Below are 17385 nucleotides of genomic sequence, written 5' to 3' on the forward strand. Positions count from 1 at the left end.
CCCATGCATGGAATGTACCACCGACAAATTGAGGAAGTGGCTGATAAAGGCCGGGCTGAAAGACAGCACAGAGGCTCTACTCATGGCTGCACAAGAACAGGCCCTGAACACCAGAGCAATAGAGGCCAGGGTCTACCATACCAGACAAGACCCCAGGTGCAGACTGTGTGGAGATGCCCCTGAGACAGTCCAGCACCTCACAGCAGGGTGCAAGATGCTAGAAGGCAAGGCTTACATGGAACGGCATAACCAGGTGGCTGGCATAGTATACAGGAACATCTGCACTGAGTATGGGCTGGAGGTCCCAGGGACCAGGTGGGAGACACCTCCGAAAGTGGTGGAGAACGAGCAGGCCAAGATCCTGTGGGACTTCCAGATCCAGACTGACAAGATGGTGGTGGCCAACCAGCCTGACATAGTGGTGGTGGATAAACACCAGAAAACAGTGGTGGTGATAGATGTAGCAATCCCGAGTGATAGCAACATCAGGAAGAAGGAACACAAGAAGCTGGAGAAGTACCAAGGGCTGAAGGAGGAGATGGAGAGAATGTGGGGGATGAAGGCAACAGTGGTCCCAGTGGTGATCGGGACACTAGGGGCAGTAACACCCAACCTGAGTAGATGGCTCCAACAGATACCAGGAACCACACCAGAGATCTCTCCAGAAGAGTGCAGTCCTAGGAACAGCTAAGATCCTGCACAGAACCCTCAGACTCCCAGGCCTCTGGTAGAGGACCCGAGTCTGAAGGAAGGAGGCACCGCCCAGGAGGGCGAGGAAGAGATATTATATATATATATCTATATATAAAGGTCATATATATATATAAAGGTCATATATATTACAATAGAGCATTTCAAAGATTAACAACATCATGCCACTTGTGTTTTTGTTTATGTGAAATTAGGGTATTTATATAAATAATCAATACAGGAAGCTTTTGGATATGATCGCTGATATTACTGATCAACTATAATCTAGTAGATTTGTAATATCTAAAACAAAATAGTCTGAATCCTAAATACACTATAAGGTTTTCAGCTCCTGCAATCTATATTCGTGCCACTAGATGGCACTACGTGTTTCTCATTGAGCAGGAATTGAGCGATAACCCGAGACACTAAAAAGTCTCCAGTGACACTTTTTCCGGACAGTAATACTGATTATGTATACTTTGGTATACAGAAGGACCAGGACATCCTGCTAGGCTGCTGCTAAAGGCTTTAAATATTTACCTTAGTTAATGATTAAATGGCTTAAGTTTCTGATTTCATGTTACTACTGAGCCCACAACCCTGCCCCCACCCCCAAAATAAATCAAATGCAAGTTCTTAATGTACAAAACCAATTTTAATTAAATAATCCAAACAAAAAAGAAATAAGGCAGACAATTTTTCATTTGTTCATTGTTTTAGGTTCCGTTTGGGCGACCGTATTATCCACAGTTGAAAAGCAATAATCTACATTTTCACTTAGTTAAACTCTGATTCACACATCACTTCCTAACAATAAAGTGCTTTGCTTCAATGTTCAAAAAAAAAAACTTCTATTCAATCATATATGCTGGCGAAACATCCGCAGCCCTCGATGAGACGGTGGAAATAGTCACACACAAGCGGCCTACATCGAGTGTGTGTGCTTCATGCTGTAAAGTCTTGTGTGTTTCCATTTCAGACTATTAATCACACACAAGGACACACTCATTTAATCAAACCCTGTGTTGCCGTACAAAGAGGAACCACTTGATGATTTATCTCTGCAGGGGCGGCTCGAAAAAGTTGATTCTCTCACAGAAAAGGACGCCCACGCTGGAACACCTTGTGTTTTCGTTTCCAAGGCCAGACTTCCTGAACTCTGCTGTGTGCTGGACAGACTGAAACCACAGCGTTCCGTTGTCCTAGTGCATGTGTCTAATGACTCCGCGTCCCCGTGAGATTTAGCGCTGGACTGGATTCATACAGAAGCAGCAGCAGCCGTGACGCTTGCTCCGTTTTGATGTCTTTGTCAGTGCGTCCACATGGTGTTAAGATGATAACGAGGACTTCCTGTGAAGATGCATTTGATTTCGGCTCCTCGCGCTTTTCATTTTTTCCCCCCTCTTCTTTTGGCGTTGAAATAGAAACCCGAACAGATTTCAGCGTTTTGTAAGCACGCCAACCGACACACAAAAAATCTCCACTCAGATGAAATAAAACTAAATTTGTCTTTTTTTTTTTCCAGTTTGACATCTTTTCTAAGCGGGACGTCAGTGTCACTTTTGTTGTGAAGTGTGATCTCAGCGCTGCCGCACATTGTGCTCCATTGTGCTCTTTATGTGCGAAGCTTTGATCACATGGCGGCAAACGCTGCATCGCGAACCCGTGAGATGGATCCAAGATGGACGCCGACAGCTCGCTGGAGTCTCCTACACGCTCCCGACGCTCCTTCACAGCGGAGGAAGGCACTTTATTATTTCTAGGTGTTCTCCAGTCGCTTAATGGGATTTACGTCCTGCTGCTTTGAGTGACAGGCACTTGAACACCTTTCTGCCCTGTTGCTATGGACGAGAGAGAAAATGTCACCATCCTTTAATAAAATATCTGAGACTGATGCACAAATGATTCCACTTGCGGAGAACTTACCCAGTTTGTACTTCTCCTTAGCTTCAGCTCTCTCTTTGGCATCAAAGTACCAGACGGTGATAGCGTATCTGCAAGACCAGACAAAAACATCTAAATAACTCGCAGATTACAGATAATCTCTGTGGTCAATCATTGGATATTTGCAATGGTGCTATAGGAGAGAAAATTATCCAACGATATATAAGGCTTCAAAATAATAATTAAATACTAATAATTTTCCACTTAAGTCACTGAGCTAGCCTGACAGTTCACCTCTAAAGTCTTGTGCTAACGGCTTACAAATAAAGCTGGATCAAAAATATATATATTTGATAAAGTTCAAATCTGGACTGACCCAGTGATAGAGGTCAGATGACCTCTATCAACTTTTAGTGGAGAGTTAACTTCCCCTGTTCTGGACGCTCCTGTGGGGCTGCGTTGTTTATTCCTGTCTGCCGTGTCTGCACTTCTCCAGCACGAGTCTTGCAATTGAACCCCCCCCCCCCCCCCCCCCCCCCCCCTCCTGCAGAAGCCCTCAGGAAACACATACTTCCTGCTCACGGCTCCACCTCACCCGTGAGCAACGACACGGACGGGAGGAGAGGAAATGCTCTCTGACTTGTCTCATGCATCATCAATCGATGTAAACCAGCATGGGGGCAAGTGTTCAAGTCAGCGTCACCTCCATGAGTCTTGTATTTCTTTTGACTGAACCTGTGTGTGCGTGCGTGTGTGTGTGATACAGAGTGCGTTCACAAACGCTCGCTCACCGGGTGGCGAAGGCTGGCTTCACTTCATGGGGGTTCCTGCGATCGGACCAGAAGATGAGCAGCCGATCAAACAGAGGCTCGATGCTGGCCACCACATTTTTGCCTTCGGGGTAGATCTGCAACATCCCTCCTTGTGTCTGTGCACATACAGGCGGAGCAAAGAATGTACCAAGTACGGCACAAACGACTGAAGCTTGTGGGGCCGGTTGTCCTCACCGTCTTCTCAACCTACCTTAACATCCCAGTTCTTGTTGAGATAGTAGATACACGTGATGAAGCGTCCGTCGCCGTTAGGGTTATCGACATGCCGCACGTACCCTGCCCCGTTACCCGGGTAACAAGCAACCATAGCCTACCGAAAGACAAAGAATGAGACCTTTAGTGGTGCAAAAATTGACATTGTGATGGTATATGTTGTAGTTTTATGCATTTTTAAAGTAATGACATTAGCTTACGCACTAATTGTTGTTTAATTGTAAAAAAAAAAAAAAGGGTTGGGAATATGTCAGGTCTGCGTTCGGGCAGGTGCACTTGTCACAAAGGATCAGTGGTTACAATATTCACAGTCAGCAGCCCAGTGCTGGCATTTCCTGTGCTCCACATCTAAACGTTGGTGTGAAAGCGGAGACGCTCCCGGGGATTGTGGGAGAGCCCAGGCCTGCTCAGGGCAGCCAGACTGTGCATTTCAATCCAGAACAACAGCAGCAGCACCTGACTACAATCACGCTACGAAACACAGAAATGTGCTCACGTTTTAGCGACAGACGTGACATCAGGCCGCACTAGCAGAGGATTCTGGGTGAAAGCCAGCGGATATTAAGCTGTAGATCAGCAGTGGGATCGTTCGTGACTAACAGCTGCAGCCCGACGTCGAAGCTCCGTGTGAACATTTCCATCTTGAGGAACTCAAACAGCGCTCGCCTCCGCTCCTAGCAGGATGGCACCTGTTCTCAGGATCCTTCTCATGGAGCCTTTAGAACAAAGCAGCTAATTGTTGTCCTCATTCCTTCCTTGTTCGCGGCCAAGTGTGTGTTGGCTGTGTGTTAGAGGCCAAGCTGTCATCTGTCATTACTGAGCGACGCTCACAGTCGGAACTCATTAACCTTCACCTTTAGCGGCGTGTTCCATCTAACAGGCAGAGCTTCTGCTTCAGGATGAAGAGATGAGACGCACACAGGCACAGTCATGCAGACGGAATCTTCAGAAATACTTTTGAAAACATTTCATTGTCTAAGAGTTGCAAAATATAAATAAAGCAAGCGTTCACTGATATCTAGGATGTATCATGAATGGGAAAAGGGTATTCTTTATACCAGGGGTCACCAACCTTTTTGAAACCAAGAGCTACATCACGGGCTACCGCTTGACACACTCCTCTAAAATAACAAATTGTGTGTGTGTGCGCGTGTGTGTGTGTATCAATAACTTAGAGTGGGTAACAGAAAGATCAATATTCAACACTTTATTATTATTAATCTCAGCAATTGTTCAGATGATCACTAGACCCTCTCAACCATAAGAAACTAATCCATTTTAACAATTCATAAACTATGTTGAACCATGTTTTAAAAAGTTATGCAACATTTAAAAAAAAAACTTTCATATTGAATAAATCTTAACTGAACAAATCTACTGCAATTCTGCTCAAAATCTGTTCCATTTTATAAAGACACTTTTTAGCTCATGGGCCTTCTCTGACTGTAGAATGCTTCCCGGTGGGTCGTTAGCATTAGCATTGTAGCTTTCATGACGCATAGTGAAGCGTCGCTCCTCATTGTGCCGCTTCGCCGTCATCACAGTCGCCCCACAAATGCAACATACACACCTTCCTTTCACAGTAGTAGACATTACTCTTCCTCCCATTCACTTTGAAAATGATAAATTTACCGTCTTCTTTTTGCCATGTTTTTGGGGTAGAAAATTGCACTCCACCCACCATCTTCACTGCCTGCTAGTTTATTCTCCACAAGCGCAACGGTTCTTTCATGCGCACAATACTGACCTTTGAACTAGATCAGAGTTCACCTTCACTTTATTTAGATTTTTATTTATTTTTAAGACATTGTCATTTTAAAATCTATGTAAATGCAGGTGTGATTTTTTAAAAAATAGCGGTAGAAACCTCACTTGCGAGTTTTGCTATTTTTAGAACAGGCTTGTGGGCGACTCATGTGGTCATTGCGGGCGACTTGGTGCCCACGGGCACTGTGTTGGTGACCCCTGCTTTATACGCAGCAACAAATGTGATTATGGGTGTGTGTTCCAGCTTTCCCCAGCAGCCTAGCATGGCTACGGTTTTTTCGTATTCAACTTTCAAGCAGCCCCAGCAACTGTAATTAACCACATGCCATAGGCCACAGCAGACAGCTCAGCCCTCGCCTGCAACATAAACATCTAAAATACATGCACAAGGATTTTGAGAAAAACAAAGAACATCAGAAGAGAAACATTTACTATGCCGTTGGATCCAAGTTGTAAAACCAACTGCAATAACTTAGCAGTCATTAGCCGTGTGTGAACCACATCCACGAGCTTTCAGGACACCTCCGTCTGTCTTACACTCGCACACAAAGCATTCAGGCGCACGGCCAGATCCAGGCTGTCGTCTCTGCCGTCCTGGCTCCTCCATCCTTGCCAGAATCGGTAATGTGGTGGGTTAACTTCAGGTGCCTGAGGGGCCTCCACATTAGCAATACTGGGATAGAGTTGACGGCCAGACGGGCAGAAAAAGACCAAACCCTGATCTGGACACAGATCCAAAAAACCCTGATCTGGACACAGATCCAAATAAACTCAACTGCTGCAGAGCAACTACAGATAAATTAAAATGTGCAATGTAATCACAGCCTCCTAAAATATACTTTCACTTTGCTAAAATCAAAAAATGTGAAGCTATTGCAACAAAGTACCCGCTGTAATAAAGCCTGAACGTGGTCCAAACAGCTGAGGACAGCATAAGGTCACTGGTTGAACCAGGACCGAACCCTAACGTGCACAAACATTAACCGTACGGAAGAGCAAAACCAGGTTCTAAATTTGTAACGTGACGTTCCCGAGGCTGCCACCGGTACAGAAACCTGCGATGAAGAGTGAGTCACTGCGGAGGAGTGCGCGGGGGGGGGGGGAAACAGGCCCGGGATCCTGCTCGTGGCTCAGCACAACCCTGGAAGGTACAGCAGGGCGACGCATTCAGGCTGAATGTCAAGAACAGTGATCCAACACGTTGGCAGGAACTCGGGCTTAAATATCAGCCCTGCTATGACGACAATGGCCCATATTATGTGTGACTCAGCACAAACACAGCGAGCCGCACGGGCGTGCTTACGTACGTAGGGCTGCGTTTATCAACCCTGTGTCGCAAACGCCGACTCTGACACCTGACTACGCAAATCCAAAGTACAAACAGGGTGGATCACGTTACGTTTCAGGGGACAGTTTGATCAAGCTGCCCGAGTGACTCGTGAAGTCTCGGACGTGTCCTAGGACACGATTGTGCTGCCGGACACACTCTAAAGTCATGTGCTGCTCCGTCCTCCCACCTAACCACCGAATGTCGGCCTCTTCCAGTCAGTTCCCTCCCTCCCATCCTCTTGTAAGTTTCCCTGCACCAAGACAGTTCCCAGTAATAAAAGACATTACTCCCAGCCATCCCATAATGCCGTTCTGCCGGTAATATGCTAACCTTTCCAGATAAAGTTTAAAAGGAAGTCTGGCCCAGCTCCTAACACCAGATTCCCTGAATAATCTTTTTTTTTTTTTTTTCAAATATGTCGTTCTGTTCCTCTGGCTATCATACACCGAGGTTAGCTTTGTATCCGGCCAGTTACTATGGTAACAGCTTTAAAATACTTCCTCTGTGTCATATTAGGCTTCTGGTCAGGTGAAGAAGAGTGTGCGAAAGACAGAAAATTACAAAAAGTCAGTCACAATCGCTTTAGTAGTTTTAAAAGGCAAATGAAAATAAGGATAAATAAATAAGGATAACTTTCATTAAAAGAAAGACTGAAGCAAAGTAGTGTCCTTGGGCGTGTGCCCTTCCTGAGGCCTCCTCTCCACACACCCAGTTGGTAACCTGCCACGATCTTTCATAATGCAGGATTAAACAATATTTATTACTCGGAAGGACAAGATCAGCTACCAAAATGTCATATGTGTCGCTAATAAAGTGAGCTTGATCTGACTGGAAAAGTAACATTAATTCAGCCACGCTGTCAAGGCAACCAGAGTGGACACACGTCAGCATAAAGGAAGCAGCTTCCACCTCCTGGATCCACTGGGATAGATCAGTGGAATCACATCGGCTTCCTAAACAGTCCCTCTAGTCCCTCTCTTTATAGATCCAGGCAGCACATCATGTGTCCGCCTGACCGCTGAAACGCTGAGGACCTGTTGGGTAAAAGTCCGCACGCAAATGTAACAGCCGACGCACAGCTGATAGAGCGAGGGACGGCCACATCGATTCGCTCCGTTCCTCTTGTTTTCTGCACTTTTCATTCATTCAGTCTGAACCGAACGTGCGCACAGAGGAAAAATTGCAAGTGCTGAGCCACGACAGGGAACAGAAGAAGGGAAAAAACTATAAACGCGAGGAGACGCCGGATGACGTACGGACTAAAAACCTATGTGAGGAACGGCTGAAAGGAAATAAACAAGAGAAGACGTCAATCAATAAGGTTTGCAATATGGTTTGAAAAGCAGGTCTGCATCAAACGTTGCCAATAGGGTTTTTTTTCCAAAGGCAGAGATAAAGCGATGGCAGAGGAGATAGAAGCCGAAATGGGATTTTTTTTTTCTTCACAAGGAGTAAGAGGTGGTATCAAGCACGGGGCAGGTCTGAACACAGATGGTAAGCCAGTTCAGGAGGACAGCTCAGCCCCTCTTACCACTCTTCTAAAAACTAGAAACGACTCCTGACTCTGCTGCTTCCTCGTGTGTGTGAAACGTCACGACGCGCCCAAGATCCGAGGAGGTCGAGAGAGCGATCGCCTTTAACGGACGGAAGACGCGATCCCGGCACCACCTTAAACCCCCCTCTTACCTTGGTGCGCCCGTTGATGACGCAGTCCCCGAGCTGCCCGTTGGCGGCGCTGTACATGACGGCTTCGTCGATGTGAGCCATCAGGGTACCGATGCTCTCGCATCCGGGCTCTCGTCCCTCCACCCAGGCGATCTGGTCCCCGCGGATGTTCCGTGAAGGGATGCTCTTCTGGCTCACCAGCTGCCCGCCCCGGAACTTCCCCGTTTGGTTTAGGAGCTCCACCTCCTGCAGGACCCTGTCGCCCAGCTGAGGGCCAAGAAAGCTGTCCTTCACGCAGATGCCGTAGTATTTCATGCAGGGGACGATGTACTGCTGGGCGATGCGCTCCGCCGACCAGCCGGACCCCGCCTGGGGGATGCGGGCGGGGATCATGTCCGCTTCGTCTGAAAATGTCTGGCTGGGGGCCGGTGGCAGGCCCGGCGGTCCCGCGGGATGTCTGTGGTACTGATCACTCAGAGGTGCGGCGGAGGTGAGGGGCGACTGGGAGGTGGCATAGTGCACGTCATTGATAATCTTCTGAGAATTGTTGAAGGTGACTGAAAGAGGGGCCACTGCTCGATTCATTCTGGCAGCGCTTCCATCAGCCAATCTTCTCCTTTTGGCGTCCAAGCCTCCTGAAGGGAAAACAAGGTCCACAGAATTCACCAACCCTGACATGAGGCCATTAAACTGACCCGAGTCCAGGTCCTGATTCTCTCCATTTCTCCGTTTCTGTGGCTGGACCTGTCGGGCTCTCAGGTCACCGTTGGTCCTCCTCACTACAAAAGGGCACTTCTCGTGCGTTGTCCAGTCCCCGTTCTGCACCAGCCAGCCTCTGCTGGTGAGAGGGTACACGGGATCGACTGTTAAACCAGCCATCCCCTTCATTTGTGCTGGATAAGCGTTCGGCGTGTGCGCCAAAACCCCCATTTGACTTCCTTCCACGGTGGCGGACGGAGACACCACACCACCGTTGTAGAGAGGCAAGCCGGTTTTGGACAGCTTTGTCGGCGTGCTGATAGCCGGGGAGTCGGTCTGAGAGGCCAGACCCCCGAGGAGCTCCTCGGCTGTCGGACTCCCGACAGGCGCGGCGCGGAACCCGTTCAGCCCCATGTCGTCCCGGCTAATGTCGGCGGCTCCGGGGGGGAACTGCTGTCCCCCCGTCCCTCCGTCCCACTGAGCTCTGGCTGCCACGGATCGACGGGATGAGCTTGGGTTTAAAAGGTCCGTGCGTCCCAAGCTCTCCATTTCATATCGTCATCGGCTGGATGCGCACGTAGCTCACGTCCTCGCTTCATTTTCTAGCCGAACCGCTGCTTCCTTTAAAGAAGAGGATTTTTGACAGAACTTTCATCTCCAAGTCTTCTTTTTAGCCGGCCTGTCCACAATCGATGCTTTCATTTGTTTGTTAGGATCCTTCTTTAAAACATGTTGAGGAGATCTGCGAAGGGTAAACGGCACACTTTAGGCCTATTTATAGCACAGTGCAGATCAGTTGTCATGGTTATCCCAAGTTATTACATTTATGCGCTATAAACAAACACATAACGTGTAAAAAAAATGCGGCTAGGGGCAAAAAACGGTCGACAAATGATAATAAAAAACCCTGAATGAACACATCGTTTAGTCCCCCCCCCCCCCCCCTTTCCACTCAGTCGTTTACAACATTTTAAAACCAAGCTGAAATTCCTACTTAAATGCAACATTTGCCCATTTCTGCATGTTAAAACACTTTAACCCCTCACCTTTATCCGCGATTGATAAGCAACTAAACAGCCTTCACAGGGTCGACTCCCTCCCAGCATCAAACGCGCGTAATATTAATATTCGTTGGGTTAGAACGTCTATCGGGAAACCAGTCAGCCGTGTGCATGGTAAGGTGACATAAACCACTGTTACAAAAGCCACAAAACGCCCTTGAGCGGAGCGGAGCGCAGCTCCCTCTTACCTCCAGCCCACAGCGGGGTAAATCCACACCGAGCCTACGTGACCGGCTGAGAGTACGCATGTTATTTCCGGGATTGTCTCGCTCGTGCGCGCTCGCGGCGACCCGTCCAATTTTTCTTAGCGGTTATAAATAAAATCCGAAGCCGCCCTCAGCGGGAAGGGGGGGCGTCGGGCACCCATACAAGGCACCTCCAGTCACCCGAAAAAGAGTCCTGCGTCGGGTCGGAGAGCCTCCACGTTCTCCGTGAGTCTGTTTCTCGGCGATGTGCCCCCTCTCCTCCCCCTCCCCCGCCCCCGCTTTTTCCTGTCATTTACATGCACACCGATCACGTGACCAGCTGCTCCGAGACATCGCCAGAAAAGCGTCGTTTATAATAATAAAAATATTATTTTATTATTATTATTATTAGTAGTAGTAGTAGTAGTAGTAGTATTAGTAGAAGTAGTAGTAGTAGTAGTAGTAGTGTTCTTTGTCCAAATCTTGTGGAACACCCCCCCCCACACACACACACACAAACACACACACACATAAATTCTATATATTCTAAGACTTCCACACCGACTTTTCCTTCCCACCAATCAGCCAAGGCCCACTTAACTCTTTACATTAGAGCCCAACAACATATTTCTATAGCAGGAGGAAGTGAGATAATGTGCTGTTTTAAAGCCAAGCCAGGGGTTACTGTGTTGGATTAAAGACTCATCCTGGGGGATTAGGGACAGGGTCTATCAACAGAACATTGACATACCACATCCATCAGTGCTGCAGTGCGGGTCACATATAGGCTGAGGCGAACCCACAGAGCAGTGACAAGGGTCCCATTCTAGTATGCTGGCTATGTAAATACAGACCCAGTACAATTACAGGACATGACTAGCATCCAGGGGTCATCATATTTTGCACATGTAAATAACCACAAGGTTACAGACCCTAGGAGACTATGAATATGTCATTCGGAGCTAGGAAACCCTCCAGGCAGAAGACAAAGACATCAGCATGTATTTATTTTATTAATTAGGAAGAGCATTGGGGAGCACAGAGTGATCTTGCACAGGAAAAAACAGGTTGGAAAAAAGTGTGATACACAGATTACACAGTATAACTGGAAAAACCAACCAAAGTGCAAACTTTGACCTGACAAGCAGGGTCACAGTCTAAGCAGCAGAGTCGGTTCCTCAGCCTCAGGCAGAATGGAAAAGTTCTCAAAGAAGTGAGACCCTCAGGCTGTGGGCCTGGGGGGCACAGCAGAGTCCCTCAGGTGGGGTCTGAGCATGATGCAGAATGCAGAACTCAAATAGGGATGTAGTCGGGGTATGCTGCAAGGATGGAGATCCCTGAGGGTCTGGACAAGAACTACAAATGCTGCGGAAGTGTCTGCAGCAACAGTTCTGGAGGACAAAGAGGTCCAGCACCAAATGGACAGGAAGTACAGACTGGAGGGTGATTATACAGAGTGGTAAAAAGGTTGATCACTGGAGGAGTGTAAGGGGGGAAAACACACTTCTCACTGTGTTATTGACCACTTTGTGGACCTTAAACTGTAGACATTGTTTCAGTGAGTTTACCTTTCCTGCCAAAGTGGAATTATTTCAATCCATCTTGGTTTTCAGCTGTCAATCAGCCAGAGAATAAGTCATTGTTTGGCATTCACTGTAAAGAATCTGCACCTTGTTCCTGAATCATCAACTATGATGTTGCGCTTGACTTACTTGCATTTTTATGCTTCCAGAGCCCTCCTGTCATAATAAGCACTGAACAGGCAACCTTAACCTTCAATTTGACTTGACAGGCTGAAGATGCAGAAGAAGAAGAAGAAAAAGAAAGAGAAGAAGAGGAGCACCGATGGAAACCTGAACACAATGCACAGTTTGAATTTCAGTGTCAGTGAAAAACATACTTACAGTGTCTGGCATTGTTTTTTTATGAGATATTGACATTTAAAATTTTTTAACCATGGCTACAATCCAAGCGCAGATTGAAGAAATTGAGATCCAGATGAATTTATTATATTTTTGTTCATGTTTTGGGTGAATAAGTTATCAGACACTTTCACAATTCCAAACCTCAAAAAGTAAATCTAAAATATAAAGAACATAATAGGTATTGTGACGCCCAGGCAGACTCCATAGTGATTTAATTAGCAAACTGAAAAGAAAAGGAGATAAATATTTAAATCTCCTAAATGTAGTTGAGTAGAAGCCTGATAAAGGATGTCATACATCGGACGTGGCTCTGTGGAAGCAGTTTTATCAGTGTTTTTCTTCCGATCAGCGGAGGTAAATCATCAATCTGCTGACACATCTGTCCAACACTTGTTTGTCTGCGAGGCTTAAAAACAGCAAACTTTCTGCCAAGGTCAGTGCTCCCAACACAGCTGGCTGGAATCCCCCAGACTCTGAGCAGAAAAGTGCTGCTCTGCACGTATACAGGCCCCCCCTCTATCCTCTATCTCTCCCTCTCTTTCCTCTTTTCTGAAGAAACACAGATAAAACAACAAAGAGTTAACAGATGTGTGTGTGTGTGTGTGTGTGTGTGTGTGTGTGTGTGTGTGTTATTACAATAATCACTGAAATTCTCGAGTCACTGGAATGTCTACTTAAATTTGATCATTCCTTATTGTTTACGATATTTACTTGTCGTTATAGAACAAACAGACTTCTCATTACCCACCATTCAATAGACGTTGCTAAGTATAACATTAACAATCTAAAGCCAATTATAATAAAATAATTACATTTAGAAGTGTTTTGTAAAGGCAATTGAATAAGATTAATAATTATTTTGAGCATGTGTGTGTGTGTGTGTGCGTGTGTGTGTGTGTTTAGATGAGTGTACACTCAAACATCAGCCTCCCATTGTGTTAGGGACAGTAGCGTGAGAGTGACCGCAGGATCAGCTGCATATCACATCAAAGATTTGGCTGTGTGTAAAACACACACACACACGCACGCACACACACACACACACACACACACACACACACACACACACACACACACACACTCCCTGTAGATGTTTTTGCACTTCTTGATGCTCCTCACACCGAACAATCAGGTATGACAGGTGTGGTCATTTGGAGACCCAGCGGAAAGAACCAGACAAAAGGTCTCAATTCCAGTCCTACACACTCACACACACACACACACACACACACACACTCACACACACACACACACACGCACGCACGCACGCACACACACACAGACAAGCAGAAAGAGAAAAATCAAAAAGCACATTCTGGGTTTACATTTACATGAATTTGCATAAAAAATCTGATACCAGAATGCAGTAGGTATAGGATTTCGGACCCATTTGAGAAGCAACAAATAAAATACATACATTCTTTTTATGCTGCTTTCAATTATTGTCGGTAATGAATCTCATTCTGTTTTCTTTCATTATAGTATTATGATTATTTAAGATGGAGATTTAAGTTTAAAATGATTATTTCCGAGTACTTAGTTGAATTTGGAAAATGAAACGCTTGGATGCCTGACAACATTGTAATATGTCTCCATCTGGTGGACATAAGGAGACAGTGCATGCATTTGCCTGATTTTACAGGAAATAAACGCGGCTGAAAGAAAAGATGGATGAAGTTTGATTACAGGTCCGAGTCACCTGTAACCTTTTTACAACACCCCACAATTAGCTGAATCTAAAAGAAACGGATAAATTCAACAAAAATAAGTTGGCTGAGCTGTTTGCTCTTCTTTGCCACATGATGGCGCTGTGTAAACTGGGCTTTCTTTTTCCGCAGCGTCTTTGAGGGAAGGGCTTCCGGGTTTTCGTCGACCAGGTGAGAGTTCACAGGTCACACAGACAGCCACAAGCCATAGGTATTACTATTAATGTCTCTGGCCACGAGCCCGGGGACTGATGGCTTTCCTTGGTTTCTGTTTTAGGCGACAGCATTTGGTCCCGATAATCAAGTTGTTTCGGCAGGCGTTTCCCGAACCTCCGCTGAGGCGGCTGCACGGCTCTTGGCCGCTCCGGGTCGGGAAGGGACCCTGGGCGAAGAACCATGGTCCGGAAAAGCAGCGTGAGCACCCCGAACTGGACAAGGCGGAAGCTTTGGTAGGTTGAACCCCTTTACGCCAAAAAATGGTTTCACTTTCACTTCACCATTAGATTAAAGTAGCTTGACAAATTTATACCAGATATTTATAAAGTTGTTGTTGGCCTTTAAAACAGTCTTATTTCTAATTTCTACAGATGCTGAGAAAGTCCCATGAAACAGGTAAACCGATGGAGATGACTGCAGTAAAAGTTATCAGGAACCTTTTGTAAAAACGTTCCACCTTGTCCAACTTTATGTGTTTAATATAAAAAATTGGACATCTTTACGTTTCGTTCGCATGTCAAAGAAAATATTTTCTCAGGCCCAATCCAATTGAAGAGATAGAACATTTTACATCTGATTGATATAGTCAGCCTCTTTGGCTCTGGCTGCTGTTGCTGATTCACATCAGTGAGGTGGAATCTTTCTCTTCTGCAACTTCTTTAGCTGTTTCTCAGCTGACGACTAAACTCTTCCTCGCAGGATTCCTCTCGTGGTTCAGAAACGGTCTGCTGGCGACGGGGATCGGAGTCATCTCGTTCGTGCAGAATGATGCGGGACGAGAGGCGGCGTATGGTAGGAACCCTTTCGTATTTACCCAGCACACTGGGAGTTTAAGCTCTGAAGCGGAGCCTTAAGGCATCATAGGTGCCATCTTGACATCCGAATATAAGACAATCAACTAAGTTGATATCTTCTTTTTCCACTTTATGAGTAAAAGTGCGCCGTACTTTGTTTTATTTGTGTCGCTGAGCTCCAGAGTGATGCCAAGGTTCTCTTTTTCTTCCAGCCTTCTTCGTCCTGGGGGGTATTTGCGTGTCGTTTGGCGGGGCTTCATACCTTGGCAGCCTCTTGTCCCTGCGGAGGTTGATGTTGCTGCCTGTGCCCTCTTTGCTGCTCAATTACACCATAGTGGGAAGCGTGGTCAGCTTCTGGCTCTGTGCGGTGTCCCTCTACATCGGCAAGATGGAGGTGGAGATCATACACGAGGATGAGGAGGACGAGGACCAGTGTCGGGAGTGCAGAAACAGGCGCGAGCAGCAGGCTTTCCGCATCTCCAGCGACGGCAACAGTAAGGGCCCGAGCAAGTAGATGAGTGACAGCGTGTGTGTGTTTGATCGGAGACCTTGGGAAGACTGGATGGTAAATGGAGAAATCAAAACTTCCCTTTTTATAAGATTTTCTATAATTCAACTATTTCAGAGCTGCTAAATCTTCAAAAGGTGGATGTAAACTCATCTTCGCTGTAGGAGTGAAAACTCATTTTTCGGTGCACTGGACAGTGTTGGGCTATTTTTTTTAAAATATACTTTTTGGGGGATGTGTTTTCTCAGTGATATTTTATTTTGTTATACAAGATTAGCTTTATTGAAGTTTTGAAATAAAGTTGTGATGTACACACGCAGAGTAGACAAACAGATTTATTCTGTTGTGTGTGTCTGTTCCTGTCACGTGTAAATAAATCTGGAGTTGTAATAAATGAAGACACGTCCGAATCCATCTGTGTCTTTATTTACAGTCAGCTTTAAACATGACTGATACCTATCAAGCCAATTTTCTTCTGGAGCTCTGGCGCCCTCTAGTGGCCGCTACTGCGAACGTTCTGTTGAGAGAACTTGAGAAGTAGCCTATTACCAAATTATTTTGATTTTCGACTTTCAATCTGAAGCATTTGGAATTTGAAAAAATAACAACCTGTGTAGCGATGACCCCTCCAATGTTTTTTTTAAATAGATGATAACGTGACAAAATCCAACCAGCATATTTGAAAGACTAAAACATTAGTGCGAGGAATGAAAATGAGATGACAGTTCTGAGATTTTATTATGAGAGAGATTATTGGCAGGAACAGGTTCTGCTTCTTCTGCGTTATTTGGAGGCATCAAGTCCCATTTTAAGAACTGAAACTCGGGAAAAGAAATAACAGCCTGCTGCATAATTCCAGCACGCGCGGCCCCTTCAGTCCAAATATGAGGAGAGTAAAACTCCCTTAAATGAAGCTGGGTTATGCAAACAAGTCTGGATTTAATGTCAACGCTGTCGGAGCTGGTTCAAAGTCTGAATCCAAAGATGCTCAAGCTGTCCGCACCCGCGGCTGCACGGGAATAATTTTTATAATGAGCTCCTCATGTGTGAGCAAGGACCTGCGCCGCGCGTGTGTGTGTGTGTGTGTCCGTGCATGTGGTGATGAGGGGGCTCTGTGATAACTATCACTGTGTGGTTCAGGGCTTAGGTCTGTGGTATCTCCCAGCCATCGACACGTGGGGCTGCTGTCGAGGCTCACCTCAGTCTCCCACTTCCTCACCCCTCCACCTCCACCTCACCCCCCCCGCAGGGTGTGTCTCCGGATGGCTGCTGCTGTGTGAAAAGTCCTCCCTCAGATCCGCGTCCACCCTTCTGCCCTCCAGTCTCTTTCTTTCAGGCGCCCCCCCCCCCCCCCCCCCTCCCCTCCCCTCCCCTCCCCTCCCAGCTCTCCTCCTGACTGCACAGGTCTGCTTGACATGCAGGGGGGCTCCTGAGGCCTGGCGCGTCTAAAGGGCAGGGTGCCCAGAGGCAGCGGACGCGCCCGCACTGACAAACACCAGCAGCCGCAGCTCTGGGGTCCGGGTCCGGCCTGAGCGGCGGGACCGCGTCACCCCCCGGATTATTTTGAGGGCTCCTCCGCTCTCATGTGTTAAATACCACACGTATGGATCAAAGGATCTGCTTTTGGGAAGCGCATACAGACTGGCCTTCAGGGGGGGCAGGTGCAAGTGGTCTGCGCCCCTCACATATTATCACTTATATGGTAGGGGGGGGACTATTGCCAAATACGAGAGAGTGGAGATCAGTGTGCAACACACGCAAACACACGCGCGCGCAGAATTTGCGTTTTTTTCCACGCACAATGACGTTTTCTCCCCAACAACTGCTCTTGTTTAGTATGCGCTTCCTTTGGTCCTGAGGAGGAATGATCCTCACTCTAATGAACTCGGGCCTGCCACTTGAATGT

The 17385-nt window shown here is 46.7% G+C and overlaps 2 protein-coding genes and 1 long non-coding RNA gene across 4 annotated transcripts; 2 read left to right on the plus strand and 1 right to left on the minus strand.

Moving 5' to 3' along the window:
• Positions 1-1329: 1329 nt before the first annotated feature.
• On the minus strand, positions 1330-10613 carry egln2 (egl-9 family hypoxia-inducible factor 2). Of its 2 annotated transcripts, none has more exons than XM_011608394.2 (6): positions 10334-10613; positions 8407-9826; positions 3601-3720; positions 3369-3505; positions 2620-2687; positions 1330-2534 (listed from the first exon to the last, which is right to left on the minus strand). In XM_011608394.2, the coding sequence occupies exons 2-6, from the start codon at positions 9631-9633 to the stop codon at positions 2482-2484; spliced, it is 1605 nt and encodes a 534-aa protein (XP_011606696.2). In that variant the 5' UTR covers positions 9634-9826; positions 10334-10613; the 3' UTR covers positions 1330-2481. The 2 variants fall into 2 exon arrangements, with proteins under 2 accessions (XP_011606696.2, XP_003968483.3); XM_003968434.3 differs by lacking the exon at positions 10334-10613 and adding an exon at positions 10131-10327.
• On the plus strand, positions 7904-12238 carry LOC115251388 (uncharacterized). Its single transcript, XR_003889924.1, has 2 exons — positions 7904-8041; positions 12063-12238. It is a non-coding gene; the product is annotated as an uncharacterized lncRNA (long non-coding RNA).
• A 1151-nt stretch (positions 12239-13389) lies between these two features.
• Positions 13390-15889, plus strand: tmem160 (transmembrane protein 160). The gene is made up of 6 exons (XM_029844140.1): positions 13390-13396; positions 14094-14172; positions 14239-14410; positions 14549-14573; positions 14877-14969; positions 15184-15889. The coding sequence occupies exons 1-6, from the start codon at positions 13390-13392 to the stop codon at positions 15483-15485; spliced, it is 678 nt and encodes a 225-aa protein (XP_029700000.1). The 3' UTR covers positions 15486-15889.
• Positions 15890-17385: the final 1496 nt, after the last annotated feature.

This window comes from Takifugu rubripes, chromosome 11, assembly GCF_901000725.2.
Source record: "Takifugu rubripes chromosome 11, fTakRub1.2, whole genome shotgun sequence".
In the NCBI taxonomy this organism is placed as follows: domain Eukaryota; kingdom Metazoa; phylum Chordata; class Actinopteri; order Tetraodontiformes; family Tetraodontidae; genus Takifugu; species Takifugu rubripes.

Coding starts and splice junctions, on each gene's coding strand:
- tmem160 (XM_029844140.1), top strand. Junction 14,411..14,548: donor TGGACAAGGCGGAAGCTTTG/GTAGGTTGAACC, acceptor TAATTTCTACAG/ATGCTGAGAAAGTCCCATGA. Junction 14,574..14,876: donor GAGAAAGTCCCATGAAACAG/GTAAACCGATGG, acceptor TCTTCCTCGCAG/GATTCCTCTCGTGGTTCAGA.
- egln2 (XM_011608394.2), bottom strand. CDS start 9,633: ATGGAGAGCTTGGGACGCACGGACCTTTTAAACCCAAGCTCATCCCGT. Junction 3,721..8,406: donor TCATCAACGGGCGCACCAAG/GTAAGAGGGGGG, acceptor GTCTTTCGGTAG/GCTATGGTTGCTTGTTACCC. Junction 2,535..2,619: donor TAAGGAGAAGTACAAACTGG/GTAAGTTCTCCG, acceptor TCTCGTCCATAG/CAACAGGGCAGAAAGGTGTT.